Consider the following 21,829-nt stretch of genomic DNA (forward strand, 5'->3'; position numbering starts at 1 on the left):
AAATAATCGATAGTTGCAGCCCTACTCGTTACACAAGATTTATCAGTTGACAAGTTTTAATGTCATTCAGTTATGGACTGTGGGAGGAAACCGGAGCGCCCGGAGGAAACCCACTCAGACACGGGGAGAACATGCTAACTCCACACAAATAGGACCCAGACCGCCCCATCTGGGGATTGAACCCAGGACATTTTTGCTGTGAGGTGACAGTGCTACCCATTGAGCCGCTGTGCCATCCCATTACACAAAACACAAATAAAACCAGGAATTCATGACACCCACACAGGCTGGCATGCCAATCCTGCTACTGTGCCCTTAAGCAGAGCATTCTAACACAATGCTCACACATGCTGCCTAAACAGGATCAGGATCATGTTACTCAGGAAGCACCTGATCTTAACCCAGTTAGTTCATGCAAAGATTCTTTTAATGATTCTATAATAAATGCTTGTATGTTAGTTATGTGACACGGTGTAATGGATGTCTCCAATGCGGAAGTGGGTGCAGCCTGCAGGGTTTGTATCCGAGGTGTTATCAGGCATTGACAGTGAAGGAAATCGGTGCATTACAGTCTAAAGTCTGCAGATAAAGTCTGGTTAAAGAAAACAACAAACATCAGTGTAAGGAATAAACATTTAGGTAAGTTTTATACACTTCTGCTTCATGCATGGTGATGAAAGTGTGTTAAGCATGAATACTGTACTAGACCGGTTGTACTTGCACTGATTTTAAACTAGTTTTTAACTAAATGACAGACAGACAGTGCATGTATTAAGCTAAATAACTTTATAAATGCACAACAAATCACAGTTTAGAGTAACTGCTAGGTGACTAATATAAAGTTAATACCAAACACGGTGACTAGATAAACTCGGTATAAATTGCATTTCATATTTATATATTTTTATATTTTCTATAGTTTTTATATTGCACAAAACTGCACCTTTTTAAAATTACAATGTAAATTGCACATGCTAAATGTTTACAATGTTTTCTATGTTTACAGGTATGAATGTGTGTGTTAGAGAGAGTGAGCTGTGTGAATAAGATTGTCTGTATTGTATTTTTCGTGCACTGCAAGCATCTGTGTAACCAAAAGCAAATTCCTTGTATGTGTGAGCATACTTGGCCAATAAAGCCCGATTCTGATTCTGATTCTGATTCTAAATACAACATACAAACAATACACATAGCTCACTATATATAGTACAATGCACCATCTAAAGATAATAATGAGAAGCACGTTTTAATATGTTACAAACTTTACAGTTTAAAACTACTACACGTTGTCAGCCAGTCGAGGATTAATGAAGCTATTCGATTCCAGAGTCGACTCAGATTCAGATCTTGTTTACAGCAGTGGTTCATCGCGGGAGTCGATTCAGCAATTCCTTACCGACTTGTTACTGTTCGATACCAGAGTGAACACTGATTCTGAGTCGGTTTTAAGAGTCGGTTCACAATTTTCTCGACCTCAAAATCTACAGAACAAAGAAGATAAACGGTGACCGTACATCAAACTGTTAAGTTGTTTATTTAAACAATATATAATAACGTTAGCTGTAACTACAAAGCGACGTTTTTTTAAATTTTTTTTTTTTATAATTACTATTACTACACGCAGGACGAGCAGACCTTCAAACAGGTGAGTTACAATAAAGCTGCTCGAGTCCTGAGTCGATTCTGCTTTCTTGCAGTGGTTCATTCATTAAGTCGTTTTTTTTTCTAAACACATAAGATGACGTGCTTTTAGATAAACTTATTATTTATTATAAAGTTTGTCATCACAAACAATAGGAACAACTGTTCCATACATACAAGAAACACCAGACTCAAGCTAGGGTTTCATTTGTTCAGATTTGATTTAATGAGCCGATTCACTGAATCGATTCAAAATAATTTTTTTATATAGTATTCTGAAATCTAGACACATGATTGCATGTTTTGTTTGTTTGTTTGTTTGTTTGCTTATCATTCAAATAAAATGTATTAAATTACTAATACAAATAATAAATGTGCTGTTCCAGGGTATTGAATGGATTCAGCTTGGCAGAGATTTGAGTCGCTACACCAGTGGATTCTGGAAAATGGGGGTCTGTTTACTATATATTTCACATTTCAATGTTTATATACAGTACAGGCCAAAAGTTTGGACACACCAGCCAAAAGTTTGGACACACCTTCTCTTCAATGTTTTTTCTTGATTATTTTTATTTTCTACATTGTAGATTAATACTGAAGACATCCAAACTATGAAGAATTATGTAGTGAACCAAAAAGTGTTAAACAAACCAGAATATGTTTTATATTTTACCAACTCTACCTCTGCACAACCCAACTGATGATCTCAAACACATTAAAAAAGCAACAAATTCCAAAAATTCACTCTAGACAAGGCACAAACATTCATTGAAAACCATTCCAGGTGGAAACCTAATAAAGCTGGTTGAGAAAATTTCAAAGAGTGTGCAAATCTGTCATTAAAGCAAAAGATGGCTACTTTGAAGAATTTAAAATATAAAACATATTCTGGTTTGTTTAACACTTTTTTGTTTACTACATAATTCCATATGTGTTCCTTCATAGTTTGGATGTCTTTAGTATTAATCTACAATGTAGAAAATGTAAAAAAATTAAGAGAAACCTCAGGAATGAGAAGGTGTGTCCAAACTTTTGGCCTGTACTGTACATATATTTGTTTTGAGTGTTTGGAAAAAAATAATCAGATTTAGAACTCGTGCATTTAATTTAGCAAGCAACAAAGTGAGTTGAAGGTTTCTCTTCATTTAATTGTATTTAAAAATGTTCACATTTGCTTTTGGGGCATATACATCAAAGGGTAGCTCAATTTCTCAAAACTCTGAACTGAAGACACAAAACTCAAAACCATGTTCTTAAAACCATTGTCCCATTTTCCTGCCCAGGATTGTGGGTTAAAATAAAATTTATTTTACTGGAACTAAGGGTCCCAAAAATAGACCACTGGTATTCTGCATTCAGGCATCCACCAAGCACAGAGTGTTCTTCAGTTGGTAAAAGCTAGATCTTTCACACTAGCGAGTCCAAATACGGGTGTGCTTTACACCCCTCCAGCCAAAGCATGGACATGTGCATGGTGATCTTAGGCTTGTGTAGTGGCTCTGATATAGATAAACTATTCAGAGGATTCAGATGGACAGTTTGGTTGCTTCTAATTGATTAATTTCCTTAATTAATTTCATTTCCTTAATTTCCGTCATTTTAATGAATAAAGTATCTCTATCTATCTATCTATCTATCTATCTATCTATCTATCTATCTATCTATCTATCTATCTATCTATCTATCTATCTATCCATCCATCCATCCATCCATCCATCCATCCATCCATCCATCCATCCATCCATCCATCCATCCATCCATCCATCCATCCATCCATCCATCCATCCATCCATCCATCCATCCATCCATCCATCCATCCATCCATCCATCCATCCATCCATCCATCCATCCATCCATCCATCCATCTATCTATCTATCTATCTATCTATCTATGAAAATGCAAATGTGTTTTGTCCACTTTCGCCCTACGGGGTCCTGATTTGTGAGCTTTTATGACTGCATTTCAGAGCTGTTGTTGCTCCTGAACCTTTTCTTTTACCAGTAACATCACTGGGGCAGCTCTTGTAATGGTGGCAAATGGCTGTGGCCGAAATTGCTAAACCTACTAGTTAGAATGGGGATCTAAATATTTTGCCATAAATTATATTTCAGGTTTTCTGTAAAGACTCTGTTTAGCTGAATAAAGCTTGTTGTAGTTTAACTTTCTATTTTCTGTATGTTGTCTGTTTCAGATAAGCGGACAGATCCATGGCTGCTCGTTTATTCCCCTTTTCCTGTCTTTGTTATTTTTCTATGTTACCTCGGCATCATTTGGGTTGGACCCAAACTCATGCGGAACAGGGAACCGGTGGACCTCAGACTTGTGCTTATAGTTTATAACTTCGCCATGGTCTGTCTTTCTGTCTACATGTTCCATGAGGTAAACCCATCCTCTTTGTGCAGTTACTTGGTATGGGTAAATGGTGATCAGATGTCACCCAGAAATACTAAGTGCAAGGTAGGAATACATCCTGGAGACGATGCACAATGCTAATTCCTCGCAGGACCAAATGCGACTATTTTTGACTGCATTTTGTGAAGACCCTGATATGTAAAGGAGGTTTTTGGCATCTATTACAAAATAAATTGGTCGGTGTTTATGTTTTTTATTTTTTGTAGGTGAGTGTTTGCGTCCAGTGTTTATATTTCTAGGCTCAATCAATAATATGTGTAAAAAAGTAAATGAGTAGGTTGAAAGTTCATAAAGCCAAAAATAATCTGGTCTTCTGGTCATGCTTTCAAAATAATGATAAAAAAGGTAAAAGAGAAGCCAAAGAGTTGCAGAATGACCAGAAAACAAGACCCTTCTTCACCCCTCCTTCACCTGGTGTTTGATGTAGGTGTTTAATGAAGAATGTTGATGTTTAATAGAGAATGTGAGTGTTTGATAGAGAATGTTGATGGTAATATTTGATAGTGGATGTTGCTGTTTAACAGGGAATGTTGGTGTTTGTTGAAAAGTACTGGTGTTTGTTTATCTGTGCTGGTCCCCATCCCCAAACTAGAAGCCAGATGATCATCTAAAACACTTCTCTTCTTTTAGTCTTAGAATAAAATAACGCTCTGAATCATACAGCTTTAGGTAAGAGCCAACAATCATGAATAGTAAAATGAGTGAGTGTGTGTGTTAGTGTTGTATCCCTGCCTTGCACCCAGTGTTTACAGGTGCCACTGAACTCACTGCAACCCTGACCAGGATTAATTGGCTAGTTAAATAATAAAGTAATTAGACTGTTTAAAAGTATATGTTTTCCACCCTGGTTTTTAAACTGTAGTCTATAGGCTGCTGTTGCTCAAGTTCAGCTAAAGTATAATTCTGTACATTTTGCTGTTCGTTTATATATAATTTTTAAAATATACATTTTTCTGACTTCTGTTTAGTTTTTAGTGACGTCTTGGGTATCAAACTACAGCTACTTCTGCCAGCCGGTCGACTACAGTGACAATCCTCTGGCCATGAGGGTAATTATATTGTAATTGCTTCCTGTCCTATGACATTATTACTCACTGTAAAATATGAATACATACTTAATTATAATGTGTCTGATGTGTAAATAGTTCCTTTATATACGTTTATATTACATTCTTATCTCGTTAGATGCATCGCTATTAAATTGCTTATAAATTTCCCCTGATTTTGTCCTCAGATGGCCAGAGTTTGCTGGTGGTTTTTCTTCTCTAAGGTCATTGAGCTCAGTGACACGGTCAGTAAATAATCCATCAGAACATCATGTCTCTTTTCGTCTGAGTTGTTTGTTTTATCAGTGTCTGATTGTTCAGATCATTCAGATTTATTTGGCTTTTCCCGACAGTTTTTGGTATTTGGGTATTTGCGTGTTGGATTATGGAATAATGTCATTATTTGATGGTGAATGTTGTTTGCTAGTCTATGTTTGTCTGTGTTGGTGTTTGGTAGAGAAGGGTTGTGTTTAATGATAAATATTGGTGTTTAAAAATTATGGTGTTTAATTCAGAATGTGGATGTTTAACAAAGGATGCTGACGCTTAATAGAAAATGTTGGTGTTTGATGGAGAATGTGGGTGTTTAATAAAAATGTTGAGGTTTAATAGAGAATGTAAATGATAGATAATGTAAGTGTTTGGTAGAGGCTGTGTGTAATATTTAATAGTGAATGGTGCTTGGTAAGGAATGTTTATATGAAGGTTTAATAAAAAAAATCAAATGCTGTTGAATCTTGGTGTTGATGGAGAATGTGGGTGTTTTATCACAAACATTGGTGTTAATAGAGAATTTTGGTGTCTGATGGATAATGTCAGTGTTTGTTGTTAGAGAGAATGTGGGTGTTTAATATAGAATGATTTAGCGGCATGGTGGCTTAGTGGGTAGCACTGTCGCCTCACAGCAAGAAGGTCCAGGGTTCGATCCCCAGGTGGGGCGGTCCGGGTCCTTTCTGTGCGGAGTTTGCATGTTCTCCCTGTGTCCAAAAACACACCAACAGGCTAATTGGAGACACTGAATTGTCCTATAGATACCTAGCCGCTAGATGCACAAACCAGTGCATGGTAGTGCCGGTCCCAAGCCCGGATGAAATAGGGAGGGTCGTGTCAGGAAGGGCATCCGGTGTAAAAATTGTGCCAAATCAATGCGGATCACGATCCGCTGAGAGCCGACCCCGCAACCGAACGGGACAAAGGCCAAAGAATATAGAAAGATATAGGGCTGGGCGGTATATTATAAATATGGATATATTCGATATTACTTTTTACACGATGTTGAAAATGGCCATATTCGATATATCGATTATGCGCAGAATACACAGGTTACCACTTGGCGGAACGCTTTTCCTTCGCGTATGAGCGGGTGCACCGTGCACGCACACACATGCAAACTGAATCACTGAGTCAACGAGTGAGAAACGACTCTTTGCGAATTTTTCATTGGAATCGAATCAGGAAACTGTGCTCTTATCTATGTTAAAGATTCATTCGTTTTGCTCACTCTCTGGGCAAAACAACTCCGGTTCAGATGTACAAACCAATCAGAGCTTCCGAATTCAGATTTTGGGTGGAATTTCAAGTTCTCTCTTCATTGGTTGTTGTTTAAGTGACAGTTTAGTGAACGAATGACCAGTTTCAGCTTTTAACCGCGACAGCCGAGAGAATAAATTAAATCATCGACGGTTTTCATTAGTTAGGTGGATAAACACAGTTAAATATGGATTTTTATACTCTGGAAATATACAAGATGGCCTCCAAGGTAAGCAGCAGAAGATTTTATGCTGCTGTGTGGTTGATCTGGGTCGCGGTGCTGCTATTTACTGTGCGCTTTCATTTTGCAATGCTAGAAAAGCATCATCAAATATTAAACGTTTTTGGGATCTTTTCGATGCTCATTTATTTGAAGTAAAATGGAGCAGAAATGTGATTGTGAGATTCTGCTGGTCTGTTTAATATAAATGTTGTCAATATTAATACAAATACAGACTTAATAATACAAAATATAAACACTGTAATTAGTCAGAATGTATCAGAACTGCAGTATTTTATGTTTTTAAGAGAACTTATAAACAATAGAAGCTAAAAATGCGGGCAGTGGTCTGCCATTGTACTTTAAGTTTACATTATTGTATCGTATATCGCCACTTCTCAAAAGCATATCGAGACATGAGTTTTTTAGTCATATCGCTCAGCCCTAGAATGATAGTGTTTGATGAGGAATGTTGGTATTTGATGGAAAGTGTTGGTGTTTGGAGAATGTTGGTATTTATTGGTGAACACCGATGTTTTTATTATTTTACTCCATGAAAGTCTCTTCTCTCTCTTTTCTTTTATTATTAGGTCTTTTTCATCTTACGCAAGAAGAACAGCCAGCTGACCTTCCTGCACATGTACCATCATGGTACCATGATCTTCAACTGGTGGGCCGGAGTTAAATATGCTGCAGGAGGACAGTGTACGGTGATCTAGCTTTTCTAAGTTCTATTTATCAGACATAAATACAGCACTGGTTTGATCTGATGTGGAACTCCGTGTTTGTGTGTTCAGCGTTCTTCATCGGCCTGCTCAACACGTTTGTGCACATTGTGATGTATTCGTACTACGGCGTGGCAGCTCTGGGTCCTCACATGCAGAAATATCTGTGGTGGAAACGCTACCTCACCTCTCTGCAGCTGGTAAACGCACATCAACACTGTTATTATTTTTTAAATCATTTTGTCTCGCAATATATTAGTTTCCAATTCCAGATTTTGAATCCGATGCTGCTTGCACGACCCACAATCTGATCAAGGAGAGTCACCTCATGTGTGACCGCTTCTTTTCACCTACCAGTGTACACACTGTAGACTATTATGCACCCCATCCAAGTTCTACTGAACCACCCACTTGTTTAGGACTTGGTTAACATGGTTAGAGTACACAGTGGCTCAGTGTATAGCACTGTTGCCTCACAGCAAGAAGGTCCTGGGTTCAATTCCCAACTGGAACAATCCAGGTCCATTCTGTGTGGAGTTTGCATGTTCTCCCCGTGTCTGTGTGGGTTTCTTCCTGGTGCTCTGGTTTCCTCACACTGTACAAAGACATACAAGTGAAATGAACTGGAGATACTGAAGTCCCTCTAGGTGTGTGGTTTGTGATGGACTGGTGACCTGTCCAGTGATTTGGATCCACCATGACCCCGACCAGGATATAGCGGTGGTAAAACAAACATTGAATAAATAAACGCTGGAGTATTTTTGCCTTGTTACTCTTTTTAAAATGGGTTAAATTCTGCTGGTTAGTTTAGGAGTTATGGTGTACATCAACTTTAAGGTCTCACACTAGCGTCGCTCTCTGATTGGGCCACTCAAGAATCCTAATTTATTTATTTTAAAGATGTTTTGGCGTCTGCTTTGGGTCTTTGTCTTGCTAAACAGCTAATCTGACCCATTTATAGCTATTTTTTACACATATTTCTGTTTTTGTCAATGTAGTCGATTCCAATTCCCTGCTGCTATTCCTCTGCCACTTGCATTCCCACCCTGCTGGCTGAGGAAGGCCGCGGACTTGTACACGTACCTCTGACACGTGTGCAGTTGCTGGCCAATTCTTTTCACCAACCAGCACTGGGTTCCCACACAGACGCCATGCCCCATGTGACACTTGTGTACATACCTCAACCAGTCTCAGCAGAAGTATCAGGAACTCATATCCGACCTTCCCTCTCTCAAAAATGCCCAACTGTGCCTGTTGGATGCTCGACCAGGTTGTACTAGTATTGCTGAGGATCAGACTTGAGAGCTGAAACTCTCTGCGATGGTGAGCTAGCAGTTTAGACTGCTGCACCACCCGAGTGACCAACAGGAGTGATTCTAATGCATGCAAGTAAAAGTACTGCCCTTCAGTTTGGTATTTATAGTTTAGTGTCCTGACCTAGATAGCAAAGCTGTAGTTTCATGCTTTCTTTGCTTTATTGTTATGGACTGAACTGAGTTCTGATGTTTACTTTAATGACTTTCAAGTGCTCCTATATCAATTATGATCGGATCCCTGTCTTGAATTTGATTTATAACTTTAATATTCTAGTGCAGGGGTCACCAACCCGGTGCCCGCAGGGACCACCTGAGTCGCCCGCAGGGCATGTTCTAAAATAGCACTAGTGATTATAGAGCTCCGTCTAAAAATGTGATGTGTTGCTGTTCTTTTTGAATCAATAACACTTGCATTGATGTAGATTTGAAAATGACAATAGTGAATATAACATTTTAAAAACAACAATGTTGTATGTTTATATGAGCGCTGATCTTGTCTGGGTGTGGAGTTTTATATCGTGCGCATAACGCTGAGACAAGCGAGGTACGCATGAGCATGCTGATTTTACCCCCGAAAAATAATAATAAAAAAACACACAAGAAAAACGAAAGAAAACTCAATATTTTCACAATGATTGGGAGGAATGTGGAGAGACGCTTCAGTACGTGTCAGAAAACTTCCCTGTACATAGCAGCTTTTTTTTTTTTATCGTACATAACTGATAATTTGTACAAACATGGGATCGAGTTCATGATTTGTACTAAAATGTTGCAAAAAAAGTGTTAAGTACAAATGGGACATGATTTGAAGATGTGACTGTTAATGATTTCCAAAAAAAAATGAAGTGATGATCATTTGTAAAAAAAAAAAAATGATGCAAGAAATTTGCTCATTTATACAAAACTGTCAGGAACAATATTTACAAACAAATCAGAGATGTGATAGCTCTGACTTTCAAATATTAAAACAGATTTAGATAGTTAGAGATAAATAATGTTACAGGCTGAAATATATCTGTGTTTCCTATGGTAAATCATTGTTAATAATTTTTCTGAGAAATAATGATCAGACTCTTCATATATATGATATTTACAAAAATAATAATAATAATAATAGTAATAATAATATAATTGAAGGTGAATCGTGCAACCTTATGTTATTCAGAAAGTTTGTATCAAACAAGTAGCCCTTCGTATTATTCAGTACCCTTGAAGTAGCTTTCGATCTCGAAAAGGTTGCTGACCCCTGTTCTAGTGTATAATGTTTTTCATTCTATTTTACTGGCTTTTTGCTTTACAGCTCCAGTTCGTCCTGCTCACCACACACACCGGGTACAACCTGTTTACGGAGTGTGACTTCCCCGACTCGATGAACTCGGTCGTCTTTGCCTACTGCATTAGCCTCATCCTGCTCTTCAGCAACTTCTACTACCAGAGCTACATCCAGCGGAAGAGCAAACGCTTTTAACACACACTGGACTGGTTCCTCTCCGAGTCTTCGTCTTGTGCTCTTAGCGTCCACTTGTGTCTTAAGACACTTCTGTTTTTTAATGTTTGGTTCTAAATGGTGCAGCTTCTTTCATCCCAGATATAGTTTGAATCCCAGTCACCAGCTGAATGGTTGTTTTATCACTTACAGCATTAAGCAGAAGCTCTTATCCAAAATGACTTACAGAAGTGCTTCCCTCACCAGTGTAGCTGAAGGATCCTTGTAGGAACAGAACGTACCATGAAGGCATGTTGGTCTGACGCAGCTTCTTTATTTCTGTCCATTCCTCTCCATCAGTATATGACACTACAGACAACAGTATGACTATTCTACAGACTGAAGGAAACTCGGGCTCGGATTTACTATGATCTTAATAAAAAGTGCTAATCTGTGTGTAGACTTCAGTAAAGTGTGTGTTTGTGGTGGCAAAACCTTTAATGAAACAGCTCAAAGACTAGATTATGAGTAGAAATGACTTTTATTCTGGTCTGTAGAGAAGGATCACACCGACAGTCTCACATGGAAACTCGGAAAGTCTGATAAGAAGGAAAGAAAATAATCACCCTTTATACTCCCATCAGTTAAATCAGTTAACAGAGATTTCTTAGCTAGAACAGGAACTGGTCTAAACCAGCTAGATCTGGGTTCTGGAGGTCGTACAAAGCAATTGACACACTCATCGTCATGTACACCACTTTCCAGTAACATTCCATTATATATTGGAATACTGGCAATCCTGCCCTAAGCATATCTACACATTCTAAGTAATAATTGATTATGTATTAATACTTCTAGTCTAAATTAACCTTTTTTTGTGAATGACGCAATTATTCGAGATACATACAAGGTTATCCTTATGAAATGTTCCTTCCTTCTGTTCTTAGTGTTCTCCAGTGGTTCTTTACAAACAAAATATTTTATAAAAAGCTTCATTTATTACTTTACCTCTGAATGATTACAAAATATATGGCAACCACAGACTGCTGAGCAGCTGAAATCTCGTATCAAGCAAGAATGGAGAAAAAAATCACTTGCAAAAGTTCCCAAGCCAATAAAAAGTCTCATTAATAGGGTAAACACGCCTCTGTCCCAACTTTTTTTGAATGTGTTGCAAACATCAAATTGTACATGTGATTCTATTTCTACAAAATACAACGATCAGTGAAAACGCCGGACATCTTAATTTTTTCCTTTGTCAAAGGATGAACCAATCACAGATTCTTTTTATTTCGATTTTACAAAATGTCCCAACTGTTTTGAAAGATAAAAGATGAAAGTCATTATATTACATGTTCCTTACAAGTCTATGTTACGTTTAGACTTTCAACTGTACCCCAAACCACCAATGTGCAGAAATAACACAAACATGTGGGAATGTTGCTGAACCAGATGTGACGGAGATTAGACTTTTTAGTGACTGGAAAAACAGGACTACCCCCCACCTACACTGTGTTTAGATTTTCATCATTTTATATAAATGTTCTACCCTGTAGATAAAATAAGCTGTATATAAAGGTACACAGGCAAATGCATTCCCAAATTATGCACAAATAAAATCCACTTCTCTGGAAAGCCCTTCTGCACTGTTCAGGAGTGTGTCTGGGTAAATCTGTATGCCGGCGCATTAGGGTGACTATAAAAAAATCATTTAATAATAAGTTTCGAAAGTAAAGTCAAAATGAATTCAGAATAACCTTATAAAAGGTTCAATAAAATTATTTTGAGAATAAAGTTGAAATATTGTAATCATAGCAGCCTTGTGTTGAAATGAGGGATGTTGAGGATTTGGTAAAGTTATACTTTCATACAGATCACACAAATAAAGAAATACTTAAACTCCAGCACATTAGCAACTGTTTATTATTAGTATAAATATCCTAAAACAGTTTAACATGAAACTGCATTTATTTGAAGTGTGTTTAAGGTTTGAATTTTAAATATCAAACAAACGTTAAATATTAAACCAACTTAGACCAGAACTTGCAGAGCTTGCTCTCTTTCCTTTATACTTCTGTAAACTGCCCGATATGTTGGCTTTATTCTCGAAATCGAAACATATATGTTGTAAAGTCGTAAAGATGTACCAAACATTTCCTTGCTCTGTGATCAGGTTGAGCAGAGCCTAGGGAGATGGAGGTCAGCACTGCAGAGCACGACTGATGGGCGATAGGGGGGTCCCACACTACACCATCTATCACCAACTGGAATCGCAGGCGAGCTTCTCTGGTCTCCCAAACTACGTTCTGTCACGAAAACAACGTGAGAAGTGACGAGGGGTTTAATGATACCACGTCCAAAAATACACGTCAACAAGTAGCGAGCGATCAAATCTATCTCTGGTGACAAACCACAAATTAAAGAAACAGTGGCTACATTTCATGTCAATCACGGCCTGTTTGAATGAGGTGCAATCTGTGGATAGATGTATTGGGCAGCCATACACTAATGCAATTGTTTGTTCGTTAGCCAAGCGCTAGTAGCAGAAAATACACTGGTTTAGTAAGTGGGCTCAATACCGGCCTACAAATTGCCCAAAAGCTCTCATCATCATGTCCGGATGAGAGTTTTGTGTTGGTGTTTCATGTTTTTATTCTTCTAAACATTGTGTTAAAAGTTCAGCAACAATTCGAACCAAAGTATGCAATATTTAAGAGAAATTTATTTTCTGAAGGACACAAAATATTTAATATTTAAACAAACTGTACATTTTATACATCTGGTAAGACTTTGGTAAATATTGCTATCAATCGAGCGAGAATTGTAAAGGAGCAAAAACAAACTGCAATACACACACTGCAAACATTCACTGTAAAAACACATAAACGCTAAATATATCATGTTTTTACACTTTAGCCAAAAGAACAGAAAGAGAGAGAGAGAGAGAGAGAGAGAGAGAGAGAGAGAGAGAGAGAGAGACAGGGGTGTGAGAACATTAGTTCTGGGGTTCAGTCTAGATCAGACGCTTCTCATATAAATCAGCATTCAGGTCCATCACAGTGTATCGATGGGGGTTTAATTTCATTAATTCCATCATGTCTGAAAGTCCTTGAGAAACGTTTAATGAAATGGACCTCGATGTTCTGAAAACTAACATGTGGAGAACACGAGAGAAAACGGGGAGTGGTACGGTGACAGAATAGGGTGTAAAAGTAAAAATCGCTAAGGAGGAAAAAAGGGGAAGACAAGAAGCAAAGCAACTAGAAAGAGTAAAAAATGATACAAGGGTTCTTCAAAAAGTTTCCTCACTTTTTAACTATTTATTAGGAATTTCTAAAACAGACTCCGTCACTTTTCTACACAGTCACCTAATGATGCATTTTTCCAGCGTCGTACTAACATTTTAATGCGATCAGCAATAAATGTTTTTGGTTGAGCGTGTAGTCACATCATCATCACATGAAAATGTTCTTCTCCTTAAAGCTTCTTTGAGCGTCCAAAAAGGTGGAAATCAGATGGAGCAAAATCCAGACTATAAGCATCTCTCAGTCTCTTAGACACGATCGATTACTCCTCCTACTACTACTACCCCCTCACCGCTTATCAGAGATGGGGACTTGAGTCCGAGTCGCAAGTAAGTCGCACACGCAGCGACTTCAGACTCGTTTAAATGACTTGGACTCGGGACTCGCAAAAAAATGACTCGTAAACAACAAGCGCCCCGAGCTTCCGGTGTAGCGATGAAGCGTCGCTCCCTGCTCCCTACACAGGTTGAAGTTCACTTCATTTGAACATTTTCGTTACCTTTGGATCAGAATCTCACTTAAAATGGTGGAATACCCTACGTAGTGCACTTCACAGGAACAGATAATGTGAATGGAACGCTCCTACAGAATTGGCACTAATGATTGTAAGAACCGCTTTCTGAACCAATCAGAGCTTCTGATTGTAATTGTTAGTAAGAAATGCTGTTATTTGCATTTATTCAGTTTGCGTCACACAGATGACGTGGTAATGAAACGCTCGATCGGCTTTCTAACGACTTCCTGTTTTACTTCACAACCGGGAAAAGTTTGGAGGTTTTTAATTATAAGCACATTTACAAAATAACAGATTCTATTCCTAATGGGACGCACGCTTATAAATGTAATAGCATCTGGAAGAACAGAAGCTCAGGTAAGCAGCGGTTATGATGTTTTTGCTGTGTTTGGGATTTTGGCCGCTGTGCCGTGATTTATCGAGCGCTTTTGTTCTGTAATGAAAACAAAACGTATCAGTTGAAGCTTTTAACTGGAACCTTCTTGTTACAGAAATTACATTCATTTACACAATGAGGAGGAAAGTAAAGACACGAAGTAAAACGGCTAAATACACTCGCTAATCTGTTGTTGTTTTTATCTGAACTTACAGATTATTTCTTTATTTCTACGCTACATTTCCAATATATGTTTTGTGTTTATTATATTGACTCATAACTTGACTCGGACTCTAGCCTAAAGACACGTGACTTGACTCGGACTCTAGCCTAAAGACTTGTGACTTGACTCGGTATTTTGTGACTTGTGAACATCTCTGCCGCTTATAACCACAATATAAAAGTGAGGAAACGTTTTGAAGATCCCTCGTATAAAGAAAGACGAATCATGAATGAGAGAAACTTGAATGCACAAGAAGAGAAGATCTGGGAAGGAAAGATGTTGGTGGGAACGGCAGGGAGGGAACAGATGACAAAAAACTAGACAAATCAAAAATGAAAAAAAAAGAGACAGAAAATGAGATGAAGAGGGAAAAATCTGGTGGGAAATGGGAATGAATGACAACAGACAGACATTAAATAAAATTTCACTACAATCCCCAACAATACTATCGTCCAATCAGGCGTCTACTTATAGACATGACAGGCTGTGTCTGTGGGGGATGGCAGAAGCCCCAGTCCGGGGTGTGTTGCTGCATTGCACCCAGTGATTCCGGAAAAACCGAACCCATCGCAACCTGGACCAGGGTAACGTGTTCGTATAACACAAGCTTCAATCTGAGCTGTGCTATCAACCCACCAGGTGCCCACACAGACACGATTGGCTGAGGTTGAACTGGGAAGGAAGGAAATGAGGAAACAAATGAAAGCAATGAGGAGGTAAGAGACCACGTGAAGATCACATGAGGAGTGTCGTGTTGTTTAGGGACGCTGGGAGTGATGGAGCGTTTGACCCGGTCGTGACGTTCTATGTCTCCATGTACACGGAGGACATCTGATTGAGGCTGCGCTCGAAACCTCCCAGCTGGAAGAAGACGCTGTCGTCTGCGCTCAGACTGAACTGAGACATGGAGCCACCGAGGTCCTGCACCAGACTGAAACCTTCACACACATAAACGAACGAATGAATGAATCTACGTTACGTCTGTAGGCTTCACACGTTTGGGGTCTGTCTGAAAACCTAGTGCTCTATCTACACAGACGCATTTTATGTCATCCTACACACCCAGGATGAGGGCGTGTCTAAATTCTTAGATAACTTAAAATCCTCCTACTGAGGCGCCTTAATTCTGACTGATAACCTGACTGAATAACGAGGGAGCGTCCGACGCCTCCTCAGCGCTGAAGGCAATCCCAGCATTCAGTGCGGCACGACTTTCGTTACAAAAAATGACAAATATGCGGACGAATGTGGAGCAACCAACGGAGTTCTTTTCAAATGTAAATAAATTCTCGTTGATGTTTAGTTTGTATAAAGGTGCACAAGTGTCGTTTATTTGTAAATTCAGCCCCGTCAGAGACAGTTTAACCGTTTTCAACATTCTGATCGTGTCATTTTCTGCTCTCTAATAATAATAACCGTCTTAACCCGCAACGCACGCAATGTGTAAATGTTCCAGCCAGCTTCCGGTGTAGTGATGAATCGTCGCTCCCTACTCCCTACACAGTTTGAAGTTCACTTCATTTGAACATTCTCGTTACCTTTGGATTGGAATCTCACTTAAAATGGTGGAATACCCTACGTAGTGCACTTCACAGGAACAACTGGGGTGAATGGAACGCTCCTACAGAATTGGCGCTAATGATTGTAAGAGTCGCTTTCTGAATCAATCAGAGCTTCTGATTGTAATTGCTAGTAAGAAATGCTGTTATCTGCATTTATTCAGTTTGCGTCACACAGATGACGTGGTAATGAAACGCTCGATCGGCTTTCTAACGACTTCCTGTTTTACTTCACGACCGGGAAAAGTTTGGAGGTTTTTAATTATAAGCACATTTACAAAATAACGGATTCTATTCCTAATGGGACACAAGCTTATAAATGTAATAGCATCTGGAAAAACAGAAGCTCAGGTAAGCAGCGGTTATGATTGTTTTTGCTGTGTTTTGGATTTTTGGCCGCTGTGCTAATCTGTTGTTGTTGTTTTTTATCTGAACTTACAGATTATTTGTTTATTTCTATGCTACATTTCCAATATATGTTTTGTGTAGATTATATTGACTCATGACTTGACTCGGACTCTAGCCTAAAGACTCGTGACTTGACTTGACTCGAATTTTGTGACTTGTGAACATCTCTGGTAAGTAGTGCATCTAAATAATCTGCCTTATGAGTTTGATGTCTTATTAGAATCCTCTCGACTGAGGCAGCTGATCAGTTAGGCAGTAGGCAGTAAGGCAGCTCACTAGGTTTTCAGACAGACCCTGTGTGTGTACGGGTGTGAACCTGTGGAGGATGAGGTGGAGCCGCCGGTGTGTAAGCCGTTATGCTGGTGTGTGTTGTAGCTGTGAGGTTCGGCCGGGACGTGAACGTTGCTGATGTTCTGCTCCCCTCTGTAGTTTTCTCCGAAGTGGAAGCAGCTCTGGAAGTTTCCTCGATAATCTGCCCAAAAGCAACAGAAAAATAGACATTTCATTTAAGTGTTAGATGTGATCCATAAGTAACTGGCCAGTGACATCACATCAGCTGCATAAACTGTGCAAGTAACTGTTTTTTAGACCACATACCACCCCAAATCAAAAATAAGCATCTTACACACTTTAATGATCACTTTTATGTTTTGTTTTGACAGATTTGGTGTTGAGTTCTGACCTCAGCCCTACTGAGCACCTTTGGGATTGTAAGCCAGGCCTCACGAATGTTCATTTGACCACACGAATGGTCACAAATTTCCACAGAAAGGCTTTCAATAGAAAAAAAGGCTACAAGCAGCCACAGGCTATAGCTGCGTTGATAGAGCCACAAGCAGGGGCATAACATTAAAACCACCTCACTGTTGCTCCACTTACCATATAGAAGCATTTTGTAGTTCTACAATTACTGACTGTAGTCCATCTGTTTCTCTACATACTTTGTTACCTTCTTTCATGCTGTTCTTCAATGGTCAGGACCCCCACAGGACCACCACAGAGCAGGTATTATTTAGGTGGTGGATCATTCTCAGCACTGCAGTGACACTGACATGGTGGTGGTGTGTTAGTGTGTGTTGTGCTGGTATGAGTGGATCAGACACAGCAGTGCTGCTGGACTGAGAATAGTCCACAAACCAAAAACATCCAGCCAACAGCGCCCCGTGGGCAGCGTCCTGTGACCACTGATGAAGGTCTAGAAGATGACCGACTCAAACAGCAGCAGTAGATGAGCGATCGTCTCTGACTTTACATCTACAAGGTGGACCGACTAGGTAGGAGCGTCTAATAGAGTGGACAGTGAGTGGACACGGTATTTAAAAATTCCAGCAGCGCTGATCCACTCATACCAGCACAACACACACTAACACACCACCACCATGTCAGTGTCACTGCAGTGCTGAGAATCATCCACCACCTAAATAATACCTGCTCTGTGGTGGTCCTGTGAGAGTCCTGACCATTGAAGAACAGGGTGAAAGGGGGCTAACAAAGCAAAGCAAGCATTGATTGTAGACCCCTCAGATAAAGCCGTACCTTCATTGAGGTTGTGGAAGGTGGAGTATGGTTTGTGGTGCTGCGTAGGCGCCAGGTTCTGCTGCTTCTCCACCATCGTAGACGAAGGAGACGGAGCTTTCAGTGAACTCATTCCTGGAGAAAGCAAAGAACCTGATAACCTGAAAAAGAGAATTTAATACAGTTATTAAACCCTGAGACTTCATAATTCAACACACACTTCTCTCAAAATACCATGACCCCTCACATCAAACCAACCCAATCAGCTATGGAATAAATCAGTACATCCTGACAAGATGAAGGGATGGATGGAAGTCAAAACCACACCCTGTTTTTTGGATAGCGCCCTATGTTGTGGTCATGTCTCAAATTTTAACAGACATCTAGGGCATTTATGTGATACTATAAGACACTGCAATATAAAGTGATTTACCACATACCCATAATGCACTACAGATGCCCTAGAGCAGGGGTGTCAAACTCATTTTCACCAAGGGTCACATCTGCATCATGGTGGCCCTCAAAGGGCCGATTGTAACGTATCCTGCTGTGATTGCATTTGCCTTTTAATTCTCTGACAATTTGTTGTTTTTCTTGGAGGCTAAATTCTGTTAGATGTATACTGTATATTTATAATGTATATCTACATTTATATTGTCCTCCTTTACCACAGACACGGCCTCATAACACCAGAGACGTACCGGTTTCTCTTCTTAAAGCACAAACTTGTTTTAACTTTCCCAACTTTTTTAATTAAATTACCTTCATTCTGCTTAAATTTTTTCTTCTTGTACATTTTGGGATTATTTGTAAATATTTCTCAACATCACTTGTTGGAAAACCGCCTCATTGGGACACAGCAGCTTCAAATGTAGTCGTCACTACAGCTCTGCCTTTATTAGGACAACCTACAACTGTAGGGCAGCCCCACCACTCAAGCCCCACCACTGCCAGATTGCAACTGTTGGGCCCTTGAGCAAGGCCCTTAATCCTCAATTGCTGAGACAATATACTGTCGCAGTACTGTAAGTCGCTTTAGATAAAAGCGTCTGTTAAGTGCCGCAAATGTAAATGACTAGATTGGCTCAAATGGTTACACTGAGTTTGTCTTCACCCACCATTGAACCCAAATCCAGGACAGAGTTTAATCACATCAGACATGTAGTTTAAGACTGTTTGCTTTAAAACAATGACTGATTATTCCTCAGTAATGTAGCTGCATTCATGTTGGCCGCCATTTGACTTCTTTGGATCTCAACGTTATTTAGTTGCCACCTTCCGTCACCTCCTTTTAATACTGCATTTATTTTTGGTTCATGCATTTTTATTACGTGTGAAACATGGAACAATAGAACATAAAAGTAAAAAAAAAGAAGAAATAAAATGCAAAGCTGTTCCAGTGAGCGGATTAAACAAGGATCCTTCAGCCCTGCAGAAATTCAGCGTTCGGAGAAAGTGGATCATAAACCCCGGACCTGAACTCCCAGATGAGCCGTTAGATCGGCGCTGTGTGAATGATCCATCAGCCCAGAGGAACATGAGATCAGCTCATCCATAACCTCATTTTCCTCCAAAACCTTCCATCCACCTTCCTGTTCCATCATCACATCTCAAAGCTCTGACTCACCCAGCTCTTCTTCATCACGACCGACGTGTTCCTCACGTTTCAGGTAGTGCTAAAGTTTTACACGTTTACTATATTTAATCACCATCCAGCAGTGGATGAGGGCTCAGATTTCATCATCATGTGAAATTATTGGATTATTATACATGAATAATAGACACTGGAACACTATTTCTCCTTCTTTTGTTTTCTTTTTGTTATATTTCATTTTATTTTGTCCTTATTTGGTTGGTTTTCTTGCTCTGAACTTTTCCCCTCATCATTTTCATGCCTTTATTATTATTTCTTTTTTATTGGTCTTTGTTTTTCTTCATTCACACAACACAGATTTCTTCACTCATCCTTCTTTTGCTTCTTTTCCTTTGTGCTTTGGTTTCCACTGATGGTTTTTAGCCAATCCGCTGCTGGGAACCCCGACGGCATCCAAGGAGGGTGTACATATTCGCCTGATGCACACTCCCTCCGACGTGTGCACAGTCCACCAATCCCTTCTTATTCACCCATACTGTGGTGGATTTGTGCGTGAGGTCGGCTTCGCGTACGGACAGCCATGCCCCGATCTCTGCGCTCATCTACTTTCTGTACAGGCGCCCTGAGCAACCAAGGTTGATAACCCCACCCCTTATTAGTCTGGTCTTTCCCACCTAGCAGACTGGAGGCCAATTATGTCTGCTAGAGGGCGCTCAGCAGACCACGAATGTGTTAGCTGATTATCCCGTTGCACCACCTGAGCGCCACCTGAGCACCCCTTTACTGATGGGGGCAAGCCATAGCCTAGTGGTTAAGGTACTGGACTAGTAATCAGAAGGTCGATGGTTCTAGCCCCACCACTGCCAGGTTGCTGCTGTTGGGCCCTTGAGCAAGGCCCTTAACCTTCAATTGCTCAGACTGTATACTGTAACTGTACTGTAAGTCGCTTTGGATAAAGGCGTCTGCTAAATGCCGAAAATGTAAAATGTAAATGTCTACTTACTTAACACTAAACAGTTTAGGTCTTTCAGCATCTATCATACATAATGTTGTAAAAACAATTAGATAATCTGACAAATCCCAGTCCCTGTAGGGCCGGATATTCTTAGACTGCAATAAGAAATACAGAAGTACCTTGTAACTCAACGTCCTTTAAACTCGAAATCTTTGAATCTCAACGCCTTTCGTGTGTGCAACTGCCACTTTGTTCAGCGCTTGGCTTAAGCGGTGCAGTAAGGCATCATCAAAGTGTGAATATGAGCTCAATCTGCATTAGTGTGGAATAAGCGTCAGATCCAGGGTTACAGCTCCACATGTATCTGTGTTTATCTGGATTCTCCTCCCTGTTTCACTTTTAAACTTGTGTTACAGCTCCAGCTTCTGAGAAATGGTGAGAATCAGAATCAGCTTCTCCCAGAGTCTAAAACGCTTCTGGTTCAGAATAAAGCTTAACGTGGTTTAATGTAGTAAAAGAAGGAGACAGGAGCACTAAACTTCTCTTCATTATTACTGCTCATAAGTTCCTCCACTAATCACATTCCTCACTCGCTGTTTTACTACAATAAGTCACAGTAAGTTTTGTGCACCGCCGTCACACTTCATAGGAAATAACGGCACAGCAGCGCAAACGCTGTTTTGTCTCTTCTCATGTGAATGCGCTGGTACTGAACGGAATACGGTATTCCAAGATCGAGCATCTCCACCATTAAGAAGCGTCAGGAAACAAAGAAGTAAAGCAAAGTGCCGCTTTTATTGTATTTTTATTGATTTTTAACTGTTTGTAATTGTATTTCAGTGTTTTTATATTATATTTGTGTTATTTTCAGTGTATAAGTGTCAAAAACAACCTCATTATTTTACATTAGACTAAAATTTCTGCAGTTCCACGGGACCATGGACGCATTAACAGGTTTCCCAAACATCCTAATAGGGAAAAATACCTCGAAACTCAACGTCTTTAAATGTCTGAAACTGTATTACACAAAGTGAATTTCTTCACTTGATGTGGTCAGATGAGT

At 39.5% G+C, this 21,829-nt stretch overlaps 2 protein-coding genes across 3 annotated transcripts in view; one reads left to right on the forward strand and one right to left on the reverse strand.

Moving 5' to 3' along the window:
* Positions 1-369: 369 nt before the first annotated feature.
* elovl8b (ELOVL fatty acid elongase 8b) lies at positions 370-10,777 on the forward strand. Of its 2 annotated transcripts, XM_062998851.1 has the most exons (8): positions 370-639; positions 2,028-2,093; positions 3,834-4,021; positions 5,023-5,103; positions 5,289-5,345; positions 7,441-7,555; positions 7,648-7,775; positions 10,192-10,777. In XM_062998851.1, the coding sequence occupies exons 2-8, from the start codon at positions 2,036-2,038 to the stop codon at positions 10,357-10,359; spliced, it is 795 nt and encodes a 264-aa protein (XP_062854921.1). In that variant the 5' UTR covers positions 370-639; positions 2,028-2,035; the 3' UTR covers positions 10,360-10,777. The 2 variants fall into 2 exon arrangements, with proteins under 2 accessions (XP_062854921.1, XP_062854922.1); XM_062998852.1 differs by lacking the exon at positions 370-639 and having other exon boundaries at positions 1,789-2,093.
* A 4,762-nt stretch (positions 10,778-15,539) lies between these two features.
* LOC134317973 (zinc finger protein GLIS1) overlaps positions 15,540-21,829 on the reverse strand; it is a 136,750-nt gene continuing 130,460 nt past the window's right edge. Inside the window, exons 9-11 of the mRNA XM_062998722.1 lie at positions 18,239-18,378; positions 17,019-17,174; positions 15,540-15,673 (exon numbers count right to left, since the gene is read on the reverse strand). Coding sequence (XP_062854792.1) covers positions 15,540-15,673; positions 17,019-17,174; positions 18,239-18,378 — 430 coding nt within the window. The remainder of the gene's footprint in view (positions 15,674-17,018; positions 17,175-18,238; positions 18,379-21,829) is intronic.

This window comes from Trichomycterus rosablanca, chromosome 7 (assembly GCF_030014385.1).
Source record: "Trichomycterus rosablanca isolate fTriRos1 chromosome 7, fTriRos1.hap1, whole genome shotgun sequence".
NCBI lineage: Eukaryota > Metazoa > Chordata > Actinopteri > Siluriformes > Trichomycteridae > Trichomycterus > Trichomycterus rosablanca.

Coding starts and splice junctions, on each gene's coding strand:
- elovl8b (XM_062998851.1), top strand. CDS start 2,036: ATGGATTCAGCTTGGCAGAGATTTGAGTCGCTACACCAGTGGATTCTG. Junction 2,094..3,833: donor GTGGATTCTGGAAAATGGGG/GTCTGTTTACTA, acceptor TGTCTGTTTCAG/ATAAGCGGACAGATCCATGG. Junction 7,776..10,191: donor ACCTCACCTCTCTGCAGCTG/GTAAACGCACAT, acceptor TTTGCTTTACAG/CTCCAGTTCGTCCTGCTCAC.